The 15,554-nt window shown below is 39.7% G+C and overlaps 1 protein-coding gene across 7 annotated transcripts in view; it reads left to right on the top strand.

Moving 5' to 3' along the window:
• The window catches only part of zmiz1a (zinc finger, MIZ-type containing 1a), a 127,611-nt gene that overhangs the window by 94,530 nt on the left and 17,527 nt on the right, over positions 1–15,554 (top strand). For 4 of the 7 annotated variants that reach the window (XM_072437213.1, XM_072437208.1, XM_072437212.1 and 1 more), the window contains exon 6: positions 7,459–7,494. The exons of 2 other annotated variants lie outside the window; for them this stretch is intronic. In XM_072437213.1, coding sequence (XP_072293314.1) covers positions 7,459–7,494 — 36 coding nt within the window. Of the gene's footprint in view, positions 1–2,131; positions 2,470–7,458; positions 7,495–15,554 lie in introns of those variants that run through there. One more of the 7 variants, XM_072437214.1, reaches the window with a different exon arrangement.

Raw genomic sequence — 15,554 nt, 5'->3', positions numbered from 1 at the left:
ATTTCTTGTATTTTTATGATCATTGACAATGTTCCTGTATTTATATTGTAACTCACTGGTCAAAAAAAAAAAAAAAAAAAACACCTGATGCATTGAAGACAAACTGGGATAATAATACACAGAGATTTAGAAACAAATATCGGAACAAAATCTAGGGTATTTGTTTCTTTCTTTTTTTTTCGTTTCCAATGTCTTTATATAATACAAAACATAAATAAAGTGCAAAAATGAAAAGTAGTCCAAATAAAAATCAGCCAATATCATTAATATTGATGTTGCAACCAATGTATTGTCAATTTATACTTTTCTTTATGACTTAATTAAGAATATTGTCCTTTTATGACACGCTTGCAGCACCACAAAACACATGAAAACAAACAACACGGGAAAATTTAATACAAATATTTAAACACAACTGTGTAACGCTCCCTTAAGGCATAACAATAAAATGTGACTTTATCGCTTTAGAATCTTTGCAAGTTAGCACCAAGTTAGCATTAGCTTCTGGCCCACATGCTTCACCAATAGCACTTGTTCCCACGCTAAGATGAGCAGTTGGCTGTCTCACTTTCCCACTCTGCTCACTGGTTTACGCTTGTCACAAACCGGATGTTCAAAATGATTCAAATCCTCCTTTTGTTCACGGATGACTGATCTGGCACCAGCACTGTCAACTCGACCCCGATCTCCTCCCACCTTCCCCTGACCCTTTTCCTCTGCGTCTCCCATGGGTGCTCGAACACGCCCGTTTTAAGTAGTGCGAAACAATACAGTAGTGCGTTCTATTTGGTGGGACTGGCCGTTGACAAGCGCCTGTCACACCAGAGCCACGCTAAGATGTTCCGTTGTGTCAGAGGCAGGTGAAGAGATCATGAACTTCACTTCACCCCCCGAAGCGTTCTGAAGTCGCAGAGATCTGGAGTTTCTTTTCTCCTGGAGTCCTGACGCTAATGGTGATTTATAATTTCACCACCTTTGAAATCAGCGGTCAAGTGTGTGAAGAAGGTGGCTCTTTTAGATGTCAGATTTATAGCAGCACGCTGTCAGTTTGACTCTGATAATGTACAGTTACAGTGCAGATAATTGACCCAAAGTTCCTTCAATTTGAGAATAACTGCATTGAAATTGCATTGCATTAAAGTTACTTTTGTAGTAGTATTTATTAATATTAGTAGTGGTGAAGAAGTGCTATTTTTTATTGATCAAAAGCAGATAGGTAGAAGTATTTCAGACTTGTTTTTCTCAAAGTCAGGACGTTAACCCAAACTATGGACGTGCTCAAACTAACCCCTCAGGCTTTTCAGGCAGACATCTCACACCATAAAGAAAAGTACTATGGAAGTCATCGCCTCATATTTCTGTTTTACGAAACATAACAAAACTATTATTCATGATTTTTGACACCATAGCAACAGTGAAATCTTCTTTTCACTTTAATGTATGATCCTCTCGTCTGTGACCAGCTTTATGAAGCAAACCTGTCTGACCAAATAATGATAAAGTCAGGTTAATGACATGACGCACACACTTTACTCTTAGGTCGACTTTTAGAGGTGTAGATTGAATTGAAAGTACTTCATTTTGCTTCTTAAATTGTCACACGTATTAAGTTTGAATTGTATTGAGACCTGAATTATTGATTTACCAAACAATCGTGACAACTCTAACAGACCTCTCTCAAATGTAATGAAGTAAAAGTAAATAGTATCCACTGCAAAATAAAGTAATGTACAGATACCTAAAAATGTATAGTACTGTGTTTGTACTTTCCACCACTGATTATTGTCAGCAAGTGTTCTAAAATTGTAAATCTTAACATAATGCGTCATACCTAAAAAACAACATTAACCTCCATCGCAGTGAGTGGGCGGCACTTTCCGAGCACCATTACTCATTCGTTACTGGTCGGATATCAACCAGCCCCGCCCACTCTTTTACCCAAATGTTGTGTGTACCTAACAATAGCACATCAGAGGTGAGAAGCACATACTCGGCCACATATCTCCACTTCCATGTCGGCTCACTGTCTTATCTCTCCTCCTCCCTCCTCCTCAGCTGTCCTGGCCCCTCCCACTCTCCTCCTCCTCCTCCCCCCCTTCCTCTTCCTCACCCCCTCCTCCCTCCCTCCCTCCCTCCCTCCCGCTGTCTCTCTGGAGCACGCTGGAGCCGGTAGCAGGTACAGCAAGAGCCCATTAGCGGCCCAGGCACTGCGCTCTGATTGGATAAGCTCCGAAAGAAACCGGGAGCCTTCCTCTGAATAATTGATGGGCATTGTGCAGACGCTGGACAAGGGAGGAGGAGGGAGAGAAAAAAGAAAAGACTAGATCAGAGAGAGGAAAACAGAAGAGAAAAGAAAGCCAGGGAGTGATAAGGTGCGAGGAAGTGGCAGCAGTTTACAATTGGAGCGTTTTGGTGACGGCGGGATGAGTCGTTGGAGATGAAACGTGCGGAGCGTTCGCCTGGTCTGGGGTGAGTGCGCTTTTTTAGTGTTGGCAGCCGGGCGTGTTGTGCGCCCCACGTGCACACATAACTGACAGTTTTAGAAGGAGGAGGAAGTAGTGCGGACGGCAGGCCAACTTTCTGTCAGTTTCAGAGGATTTCGGAGGTGAATGGAAGGAGTGGTGTTTTTGCCTTGTTGTTTACAGTCGAATGCTTAAGCGTAACAGCATCTTTAAAAGTCCTGTTCAATCATTAGACTTTTTCCAATCCATGTTCCAATATTGTTTTCTTGTTTCAAAAACTGGATGTTTTGTGTCATTCATGCTGCATGTTGGTGCAATCTTGCATATTCAGGCCTTCGCATTTTGCCTCCTCTTAACTGCTTTACTCCTCAGTGCAAAAGCAGAAGGAAAGGCCTTGCTTCCTCAGATATCAGGGCTGAATTGCTTGTTAAATTGCTAGCTTTTCTTGCTATACACATTACTTAAAGTGGCTGTACCCGGTTTTTGTCTATGTAGTTGAGCCAAATTTGTTTTGTCCCATTGCAGATTATTGTAAAAGTTGCTCTTAAGGTCTGGCTTTTGAAAGTTGTTAAAAGTGCTGATAAACTCATCACAATGAATAGTTACGATGCTAGGAATGTGCTATTAAACTGAGGGATAACTCTTAAACTGTTTAACGTGACTTTCACATTTTTAAGACGGTAAAAATCAGGTACAGCACCTTTAAGTCTCTAGTAATAACTGCTATTGATACAAATTATGATTTTGTGGGTAAAATGTAGTAGCAGCACTCTCTTTTTAATGGTTAATTTATAGACATTAACATTAAAAAAGAAACATTTATGCCATATAATTGTCTAAGCCTTTTATTTGACAAAATGACAGGATTAAAAATAACAACATATTTTGTATTCTCTTTCTCTTTCATTTTTGGTGTCTAGCAGAGAATTATAAAGGACAACAAATTGTATAAAGAAAAACTTTACTTAACTGTACTTTTAACATGCACTTTGTTGTTTTGTAGTGATGCCCCCATCCAAAGCACACACAGACTGCAAACTGCTAACAGAGGACAGGATCAGGGCTAATCAGCTGACCACAGGTTGACCTACATGCTGCTCTGTCAAAGGGTCAGTCTGCACATGCTCAGATGGGTGCCGCAATCCCTCCTGTGCTAGCCTCATTGCTAATGTTAGCCTTTATGCTCGGCTAGATTTATTGTTTTGTTCTCTGAGTTTTGGTTGGTCCTGGCTCTTAATGTATTTATTTATGAACCTTTATTTAACTGGAACATTGACATCAAAACTTCTTTTTCAAGGATTACCTGGGTGAATAATGCAGGACACTATCATAAAAACATTTACACATTTACACTATACGAGGCATAAGATTAAAACAGAACTACATTTAAAAGCACAAACAGTTTTCATGGGATTCTGGTTCTATGTTTGTTTTAAATAAAGCAAAAAAACTCCTCAGTAAAACCAGCTCATACAACCTCAGTTCACATTGAAGCGTTCCATCTGTACCAAAAGTATCGCTCCCCCCAATCAGTCTGTACTCGAGGGACAAACACGCAATAAATGAGATAGACTCGCAACAAAAAGGAACGTCTACATTACATTTTCATCCTGATTTGGATCGTTACGACGGGTTTAGTTTTTTATACTTTGTTTATTTCATGTAACAATATATTTCCTTTTTTGCTCTGTGGGCTTTATAGAACAGGACAGCTGTAGCATGAAATGGGGTGAAGAGAGAGCAGAGACAATCAGCAAACCCACGGCGTAAGAGGTCGAGATGTGTTGTCTAGATCCAGATTAGAAAATAAATGGATTGAAAACCATCAAGTCATTTAACCTATGAAGTTCTGTGACTATGACTGATATTGTATTGTATGCCACATTAAAGGACAGTATTGTGTGCACTTCTCTGGTCAGGAAATGATGACCTACTTTCTTGTGGAGTCAGTTTTAAGTGGATGACCAGTGTTTGGAGCCAGAGCATGTCTGTGTGTCCACTCATTAGCAGAGAGAAGAGGAGGGGGCGAGAAGGCACACAGCAAAGGGCAGTGCAGTTTGTTCTGGACAACCTGCTTTGGTTACTAAATATGAACTTGCCAGGGGGAATTAGTTAGGGGAATCATTTGATAGACAGCTGTAAGATGTCTTTCCTAAGATGGAAATAAAAATGATTTGAAGGCCTTTGAAAACATTGTATCTATGAGCATGTATGTTTGAGGGAGGGGAACTATCGGAAAATACTCCAGCCTCCAGGGGTCAGTAAAGAAAACAATTTATTCCTGTACTAGAAGAGTTCTAAATATGTTTTCATGGTTTCCAGCTTCCTGTTTATAGGCGATCTTAGGACTGTCTTTTACCCTTTCAAAAGATCTAATATTTTTTGTTTTGAGATTCTTAATTGCTGTTGCTGCTAGACTTCATCCATGGGTAGCTTAGCATCGCAGCATAATATCCTCAAGTTTATTCATTATTATGTATTTATTCCTTTTTAATCTTTTGCCTATTTCCTTGATTAATTTAACAGGGTGTTGGGCTCTCTTCTTTGGCAACAGTAAGGAGTCAACCTTTTAAAATAATAAATTAGCAGCATGGCTATTTGAACACAGTGCTGCTGTTGTTGATGGTGTTTCAATTGCCCACATATCATATAATTTAAACTGACTTTTTGCATTTGTTTAAATTCAGAAGATGACAAAACAGAAATGTTTTAACATGCTAAATATAACGGGTGAAAACAACATCAACACCCCCAAAAACTATCTATCATATGTTAGACCACTGGCAACTGGATCTCGATAACACATTTTGAAGTGCAATTTATTGATGCATAAAATATCACAATAAATTATAATACTGCACAATATATTGCAAAAGTATCAATATCATAGTATTGGCTGACGCAATAATTGTTATTGCAGCAAAATTAATATCCTGATAACACCAATGTTCTCCATCTGGCAGAAATGTACTGTTTTAAAAAGTATTTTCTTATTCAGCCTATATTAGCCTTGATTTGGTCAACTCTGTTAAGTTTTTGTTTTGACACAGTTTCACCATTAAATTAAAGCATTTATTTATTTGTTTTAATATGTACTATATATATACTGCAATATTTACTGCAATATCTTAATATATCACAATAATATCGATATAACAACAATTAACAGACAAATCACAATCGTTTCTAATATTGCGCGGCACTAATTTTCTTTATGCCGCTAACAAAATAACTGAAAAGCAGGATCTCCGTAAACCCTTTTCTAAATGTACACGATAAGTTGGATATAGTAAGCAAATCATCGTGACAGGCTTTTCCCACTGAAGGCCTGTCTCTCATGCAGTGAATCTTGCATTTGTCTGCGCACACGTTGTACTGAGTGTGGTGAGAGCTTCCTGTTTGTCAGAGTCTTCTCTAAACCGCTGAGACCTGCTTCCTAAACCCTCAGCAGCCTTCCTCTTCTCACTCACTCACTCACTCTGCTAGACTTCTTCTGTACTCTGTAGTGACTCATTCATGACATTTGACAGTCGACTGCAGGCGTTTGCGACACGCAAACCCGTGAATCACAGCCATGTTTGACACTGTGGGAGTGTATTGGAAGATGTTTCTATTTCTTGCTCCATTCTGACTTGTAATATTGTCATTCATGTATTTATGGAGTTATTTTAATGTTATGTTGACAAGTGACGAAAAGAAAGATATCGGTCCAACATTTGTCGAATTTGAAATATTTGGGGATTTTCTTTTGTTTGTTTATTGTAAATCTTGTTGTTGCTGTTTTTTTGTGTGAACTTTTCCCATTGAAGCCCAATGAAGAGCTGTTACGCTCAGTTGCATGTGCATGTTACTATCTGTCCATGTACTGTTCTGTTTCTTCTAGTTTATTATTCTTTCCTTATTAAAAATTACCACCATTTTAACATGACCAGAAATGCCTTAAATTTCGAATCATTATCTTTATTATAATAGCAGAGCACCTCGAAGCTGTACCATAATGGAACAATATATGATATGAAAGACATTTGTGGAAGTTACCCTGAAGTATTAAGCGATAACGCAAATTTGAAATGCAATCATTGAGAGTTAAAAGTGCTTTCTTCTTCATTGTGCCAGTTCCAGTTATATTTGCAGTATCGGGCATATATTTGTGTAAGATCTAGTGTTTTATGTAAGTCTGCCAATGATGTTGTGACTTGAGATTTACTGTTCACGATCACGGCCCCAAGCAGCTGACTCATACACCAACTGGAGCATAAAGTACATGTGCATAATACATCAGATACAGTATAATAAGTCGGTCTTGGAAAAAAAAAAAAGCTTTACAATAATTGTTCTGATTTCACTGTTTTGCTTTCATTGCACCGTGTTTTGCTAAAACCCTGTGATGTTGTCATTTCAATTTATTTATTTTTTACACCATTTCATTGGAGCTTTTTTGTGTGTGACAAGAGTGGCAGTCTTGTTTTTTGTTTTATTTTCATCATGTCATTTTCAAAAGGCACAAGTTTTTTTTGTCAGGTTTTAACTTTTGAACTAGTTTGCTAGTTCCTTGTGGGAGAGAAAAGAAAATGAAAGAGTGTTGGTTGTGAGATTCAAATTACTGAGTTTTCCAGTCTTTCTCTCACTTTTTCTGTCATTCTCTCTTTCCATATTTTCCTTTTTTGCCCCCCTCATCCAAATTTAACTTTAACAAGACCCCATATTGTCATTTGAAACCAAACAATTAAACAATGAACGTATTGTAATATATACATAGAAGCTTTGATGTTGAGAAGTGTATAATAGACGTGACAAGCCACCATAGAGAAAATCCTGCCGACAACGCCAAATTGAGTTCATATTCGCGACACTCCTAATCATGACTTGTTTCTTTTGTAGTGGCTTTCATTCATTCCGCGCACATTTCACACCCCACGTTGCCACAGTGAGGTGTGTGTGTGGTTGTGCTGACCGTCTGTATTCTTGGTTTAAATTGTGCCATTTGAACCCACAGAAACCAGCAGCTGCAGGAGATGTCAGAGTGACACAGGTAGATACCCTCCCTTCTGGGCTGCAGCATCTTTTTGGCTTGTGTCCACTGGCATCCCGTTGTGGAGGGGGTCTGCCCACTCCCGCCATCTCCACCTGTGCACTGTCTAGCCACGCTTTCATCCATCCAACAAATCACCTGTCCATCCTCGCCCCTTTTCTCCATTTGCCCAAATATGGTGCTGTTCCACAGTTTGGGTATAGGATTGCTCAATATATTGCACATATATTGTTATGCTTGATGTTAGCAATCAATGGCATCATAGCATCATATTTTTTTGTACGTCAAAACAATCATAATTATTGCAATGTTAATGCGGTGTATTTAATATTTCTTATTTCATGCCATGTTGTGAAGTGAAGTGGTTCTGGAGCCAACATCCTCAACAACACGAATAATCACAACCTTTGTATATGAGGCAACATCTTGTTTTGTAATTTATGATTTATTTTTCATTTTACATGTGGATATATAATAATTTGTTATTTTTGTGGGATCTTTAAAACCTTGATATGGCAGTAATGGCGAATATTTTAGCAAATAGTTGACACCTTATGGTAATTGCTGACATCTTGTGGAAAAGTTAAGCAATTTGTGACGAGAGGGCTGTGAATATGGGATAAATATCTGATATATTCATATAGTTTACTGTGTAAATATTGCATGGACGTTATCAACTCTCTGTTTGAATAAATATGCGAGAGAAAAAATAAATCCAAAGATATGTCTAGATTAGCATATTGACGCAGTAATTGCACAAGTGAATAGTTATGTTCTGGAGCAGATTACCATGGAGAGTTCTTTGTGACACGGAGCTGTCTCTGCAGGCCATGTTTGAGCTCCTCTGCCTCGAGCGGTCAACACTAAAACGCATTTGATATGTTCCTCTCTCTTTCTCTCTGTCAGGATGGGAGATCTCACTGACTGCTTAACTGGCTTCCATTACACTTGTGCTAAAGCATGACTCCTCTCGCGGTGTACCTTACCAGACCTCTGCCTATTATTGCTATTATAAATCGCTTTTGCTGAATCTGCTTTTTATTCATCCCACTCATTTCTCAGAAGTCTTGGTGCCGCAGTGCTCACAAAGTGTAATTGTCCATGTAGTATTTTCTTTTTCTGTTGTTCTCACCACAGTCAAAGCACATGCATAAAATTAACGGATTATACTTAGAAACCTGCAGAGAGCAGAGCCTACATGTTTGAACAAGATTTGTCTATGTAGCGCAGTGTCACGGCTGTATTTAGCATAATAGGCCTGTTTGAGTCAGTTGGGTGGGATGCAGGGAAATGTATGAGTGCAGGATTGGCAGAAGTTTGCATTGGTCATTGGTCATGTACCAGATCAGAGTGGTTCCCAACCCGTTTTCCTTGAGAGTGATCGAGCCCCTACAAATACCATATTACATGATCAAAATTAGAGATTGACCAATATGTTTATGTTTTTTGTGTTTTTCCATGGCCAATGCTGATATCAATCGATTGGAATCCAGATAAACCGATGGCCAATAAGCTCCGCCAATAATGCCGATATACATATAGGGCAGCTTGTTGGGCCAAACAAAATATCGCCCTGTGCTGAAGAATTATGGCCAATAGATGGTAGAATGTGCAAATATTGGCCTGATACATCTGTAAACAAAACAAAAAGAATCGCTGACATGCATTTATTTATTAACCTTTATTTTACCTGGTAAAACCCTTTGAGTAAACCTCTTTTTCAAGGGTGACCTGGGGCAAAGTGAAAATGTAACAGCATGAATCATATTAACATTTACACATTTAAAGAGACATTTAAGAAAAAAATTACTGAATCTGTACATTTAAAAACAAAGATGATTTTGTAGGATTGTCAGACTAATGAATTCACTATTTGACAGAAAAATCATGATATAGTAAACCAGTGTATTTAAGTAAGTAATTTAGTATTTCTTAAAACCTGCTCATCACTAACGGGGAGACTGCACTGCTACGTTCTCCATGCATGACCAACTTACGTGGTTAACTCCAAGGTTTTGTGCCAGGGATTCGGATTTGCCCATTAGTGACCTGGGCTCTAGGTCTACAAATCAGTTGTAAAACACCCAGTCGATGTAAGCCCTCATTTTTACAATAGTGGTCCAATCAAGACATTTCAACTTCCATCCCAAAGTCTTTTTCAATCAGACGGAAAAGGTTTGCACAGCAGTATTTATTCTATCCTCAAATTGGTCCTGCCCAAAGGGAGGAGTTTTACCTGAAACTTGTTTACGATGCTGCCATTTTCACTCTTGCAGGTTGGGCCACATAATGCACTTTACGATTAAGTATCCATATTACAAGTTTGATATAATGTTGCTGCTGCCGCTGCTTTTTGAAAATAGTATATTTTATCTGTTTGGTATTTTCATTATTGTGTGAAAACCTGTCTCTAAACCCTTGCACCTCCTGACAGCATGATACGTATCTGTGGACAGTACAGCTCAGAAGTGTATTATCCTGGAGAAAAAGCCCATTTCCCATTTTTACTACCGCGCCCAACTTCCTCAGCTCGAGCAATGAAAATAGCAGCTCTTCAACTGCCAAACACTGGTCTAAGACTCGGTCAGACGACTTTGTGATCCCTAAATTGCACAGTGCTCCAGTCTGCTGAACTCTCCCCTCCTGGCAGCAGCTCTGTCATAATGGGCAACAAAATTACTGGCTGGGTGCAAGAGAGGGAAAAGATTGGTTGTGAAACTGCCATTTTGACTGAGTGCAGGATCTCTACATGAGTGGCATTTAATAAACACGCGGCAAAAATAGGGCTTGATTAGCTCCGAGACAACTATTTTTAATATCCAGTTGTACACAGAAAATGATACAGGCAGTGGAGCTATTTATTTGCAAAATCAGTGGTTTGTATTCAGGCGGTTGCACGCAGCTCCACTGGTGGTCATTTACAATTCCCATTTTATGAGTGGCCCCGGGGTTCAGCAGCTCTTTGGAAGAATGTGCATCTCAATCACGTTGAGTTAAACCAGGAAATGTACAGTGAGGAGTGCAGTTATACCAAGTATTACCATTGAATTAACATCCTGGAGACCTTTGACCATCAGATTGATGGATTGAAACCTTGTCAGTGATCAAATGCAAAACAAATGTACATGAACTTTAGACCTGCCAATTTTCAACCGTTTTTTAACAACCTACTGCAAGAACATACCACTACATAAATCTAGATCACTAGCTTTGCTGACACTCACTTTTTAAGCTGACTTTGAGTGTCTATTTATATTATTTGATGCTCAGGATGAATGAATCCAGGAGTCCAATGAAGATAGTTTGTAGACAGGTCGATTGTTGTGAGGCTTCACTCTTGCTTTTTCCTATTTACTGCTATACTGTTGCTTTACAAATGTCTACTAATTAGACATAACCATTCATTAAAAGCAAAACAGAAGATGCATGCTCCTTGATAGCTGTAGAACAACATTACACAAGCGAATTGGTTTTGCATTTCAAGCTGGAACTCTGGGAACTCGTGGGCTTGAATGACAAACACATGTATTTCGAAAGCACATCAATCAAACTTAAAATGCAATGTCTTTAGGGGTTTTTAGTTGACACCATTTACTCTGGTAAGTATTTACTCAAATCAGATAAGTTTCTCTCACATTTACAAGCAGTCTGAGTATATGAATACGTATGTCGGTCTTGCTTCTTCAGAGAACTAGTCAGACCACGCTAGTCTACAGCAGATCAAAGAAGCAAGTAGGTGTGAACGGGGATGAGAGACATTCAGGGTGCCAAGAATTGTGCATCAGCAATGAAACCTTTTAGCTATTATTGCTATTAATAATCACACTTTTAGCTCTTATTGCTAATAAAAAGTCTATCATACATATAACCAGATCAGTTTGGCAAACAGAGATAAGGAGCATCTCTTTTTCTTTGAGCTAGGAACTACTGCGATTCAGCACACTGAAACGCACTCATTCACATGAATGTGCCGGACTAAAACAATAGCTAGTTTGCCGTGGGGGGGACTGTAGTTTCTTGCATCGCTGCTGATCTAAAACGAGAACACAACCAAACACGTGTCATATTTTCCTGGCTGTTTCTTACCATGTGTAGCTCGGACTCTGACTCTGATTACAGACTCCATTCCTCCTGATTTGTTCATGGGATCTGGGAGATTCGACGCGCGACACCTCCATTGTATTCCCCATGTATTTTGAACATGCTTTTTGAACCGGAGTAGGCCAGTTATCCAGTTTTCCTGGCGCACATGTAAACGTAGTGACCGTGCCACGATTTATCAGATAAGCTTTACACTGACACGAGCACTAGAGTGTAATTAGTGCTAGTCCTCTCTGGTAGTGCACCCTGCGTACACACTCTTCTGTCATTAGCTAATGGGCCTTGCATTGCAGCCTGTTCCATGGCTCTAGTCTTTGTCGCTGCTGCTCCCATCGGGGTCTTGCGGGTGAGGAGCGCTCATATGTTTTAGGGTATTACTCAATTAAAGCTTCTCAGAAATAGAGTTAAGAGGTTCCTGAAAAAATCAGCTTATGATTTGCCTTCGCTGTTGGGTGTGGGCCGCGCCACATGGTCAATACGGACAGACCTGTATGACCTACTTATGCTTTAGGACTTAACAATACGCCATGTCACTGCTGGCTTCCAAGTGGCGTTCCAATATTTGAAAAGTCTTAAGTGTTTGATTGAGATTAGGTGGTGTTCAAGAAGTCGTAAATTATAGATCGGACTGGGAAGCTGTAGACTAAAGTCAGCACACGTCCAATATGGAGTGATAAATGGATGCTACTTAAACTACAATACTGCAGTAAAAAAGATTTGAATCATTTTTTTGTCAGAGCATAAACGTGACGTGAATGATAGCGATCGTACAAACGCACAAAGTATCCCATTGACCTATTCGTTTAACAGCACCCAAATCACGTCAACAGTAAAGGTGCCCGGGGGTCTCTTTAATACTCAAACACACCTCCATATCTGTCATGTCTACATATTTCCAGAGCGCAGGTGTGCAGCGGGGTTTCTCCTTCATCTTCTACAAATCTGCTTTTGATCAAACGTGACAAGTTGTATTTCACATTTGAACTACACGCACCACCAGACCTCTGCACACCCACATCTTTCTGTCAACGCCGCGGCTATCACTGAGCGGCTTTTATCTCGTCTTTTACACTATTTACTCTGTATGAAACGTAACCTTTTATTTTTTGTCTTGCAAGGGTCGTACTGTTGTTTAATTTCCCGGTTAACATTACTTTCTGAAGGCTAGCGTCTTACTGTGCAGTTGTTGCTAGCATGCGGTAGATTTTGTAGCGGCTGGAGCTTAGCTGGTTGTATGCTAACAGGTGCTAGCTTGAGTGCACAGATAACCCAGGATCTGATTGGCTTAAGGGAGGCAGGAATATACAGAGAGGTAAGACGGGATAAAGCGGGGAGTTGTAACGACGCTAATGATTCTTAATCTGTTCAGGTTTTCTGTTATTTCTGGTTGACATTCGTGCGTTAAAGGGGACATATTATAGAAAATTTACTTTGAGCTTTTAGCAATGTTATTACATTCCCTTGACAACAACATTCCTGGAGTTGTATTTTGCTTAATTTGTGCTGGATTTATTGATCCTGTTTACAAGGTCGTCTTCTCTGAGTGCTCAGGAATCACGTTGTTGCAAGTTTCTCCCGAGTGTTGCGTCATGTGTAGAACTCAGAAGTCCATAAAACGTGACCCGACTCGTTCCTAACAGAAATTGCACAATCACTATGAACACATGAATATATTAACATAATTACTCGATGGGTGCACGGTGGCACGGTGGTTAGTGCTCTTGCCTCCCAAGGTTCGATTCCCGGACCAGACCAACATCACATGATCTCTCTGGGTGGAGTCTGCATGTTCTCCTCGTGTTACCGTGGGTTCTCTCCGGGTTCTCCGGCTCCTCCCACCGTCCAAACACATGCATGTGTTAGGTAAAATTGGTAACTCTAAATTGGCCCTAGTGAATGAATGTGAGCGTGAACTATCTGTAATGTCTATGTCTCTGTGTTGGCCCTGCGACAAGTTGGCCACTGTCCAGGATGTACCCCGCCTAAGGCCCGAAGTCACTCGGATAGGCTCCAGTCACCCGCGACCCCGAAAGGGAACAAGCGGTAGAAAATGGATGGATGGATAATTACTCAATGGTTGCTAAACATATATATATTAAAATACTGCCATGGTTAATTTGATTTTCCTTTACATTTAAATACATTATGTTTACATGTCTTTATTTGATCTTTATTTGAACTATTACGTTACCTTTTGTTACTACATCTATTGCCATATGGAAAAAAACTTCAATAATTTGTTTGTAGGGCTATAAGTCGATCAAATAGTCTCAAAACCTTTAGGTATTATTATGTATCTGATCCAAACTGCACTCAAAAGACCACAACCGCAAAGGAGTTCATGCAGGAACTATTTACACAGAAAAGTACCAGGAAACATGTATTTATATTTAAAGGAAGATTAAAGTCATGATTCACTCCCAAAAATCAGCTATAGCTCACTGGAACCTTCTTTCTGCTGTTGTCCTATACAGATCCTCACTAAATAAATTGGCTGTGGACTAATTGACCAACTGTTTGATTATAAAAAACAGAAAGAATTTGATCACTTTGAGAACCAGCCCACTAAATGAATTATTCTTAGTAAACTCGGAGCCAAAAGAATCTGTTTGTAATATCTGCAGATCACACAAAGGTCAGCAGAGTAGGTAAGTCTGCCATGTAAATGATGAGTTAAGTCGGAGGCATTAGCGCAGTGAACACAAAGAGAAGCCTTGTCATCCTGTTGCATGTGTTGTTGTGTTTGGAGGTTGAACACAGGCCACGGCGAGGTAAAAACCAGGTCATCACTGTACCAGGCCTGCTAAATATGCACGTCGCCCGCAGCTGACCCCAACTCCATTATGACTGCGCCGCGTTAAATCCACTGGCTTTGATACGAGAAGTTCCCTCCTCCCCGTCTCCTCTCCCCTGTTCGCAGCTGATCCCAGGGCCTAAATGGTGGGTTGGCAGCGGAGACAGTCCCTCAGTGTGGAGGTGGTGATTTAGTGCGGCGATAAGCTCTCTGTAATGGCAGGGTGGAATAATTCTTCTTTAACTAGGAGGCTTGCGCTCTCCACCCTCAAAATGAACAAGTTGGACATGTTTGGCTTTGTTCTGGAGCCTTTGACCCTCTCCTGTCATGTTTCTGTAAATACTCCATTTACAAGGCCTGAACTATTAAACCAGTCGGTGCTACTTACTGTTGACTGAACACATTAATATCATGTTGTATAATTCGCATTGTTGTTCTAAGTCAATATTTTGGGATTGCTTATTAATAAGGTGTTGTAAGTTGTTTGTGCTAAATGCGTGTGGTAAAAATGGATGCTAAGTAGATCCTTCCACAGCCTGGTGCTGATGCTAATGTTCTGTCTCATTCGGTTTGATCAAGCAGCAAAATTAAATTAAAAAAATGTATCTATTGTTTGTAGACCTCACGGACAAATGCATGTTGTTTTACTGTATGTTTGTTACATTTGGCAGTGAGTAATACGAGACAATATCTAACTATCATTTCCACTTAAATGCCCTTGTCAAACTGTGGTGCTCCACTACATTTTTGGTACATTTTTGTCCAGCATAACATTACGTTTAAGGATATGTTTTTTTACTGGGACTCTCTAAAAGTTTGACCCGGGGGCTGTTAGCTATGTTAGCTATGCCAATTGTGGCGCTAATGTTAACAATCTGCACAAAACGCTGCTGCACGTGGTGATGTTTCTAACGGGGCTCTGAAACGCTAACTCTCCTGTTGCAAATGCATTGGAGCTAATGTATGGAACGGCACCAGTCAATAGAATGCAGGCGTTCTTTTTAGACTGAAGGGTCTGTTATTTTGTGGTTACTCTGGAATAGGGGTTAGCATTTTGAATTTAGCTAAAAATGACAAAAATGTTATCACAGAATTATCACAGAATTGCAAATTTAAAGCAAATATAAAGTCTTATAATTCCACTTCCTGTTTGTAATTGATGACA

The sequence above is a fragment of the Eucyclogobius newberryi genome, unplaced genomic scaffold, assembly GCF_026437365.1.
Source record: "Eucyclogobius newberryi isolate DKJ021-1_F unplaced genomic scaffold, fEucNew1.0.hap1 SCAF_8, whole genome shotgun sequence".
NCBI lineage: Eukaryota > Metazoa > Chordata > Actinopteri > Gobiiformes > Gobiidae > Eucyclogobius > Eucyclogobius newberryi.
Note: the sequence above shows the minus strand (reverse complement) of the source record. Positions and strands in the feature narration are given on the sequence as shown.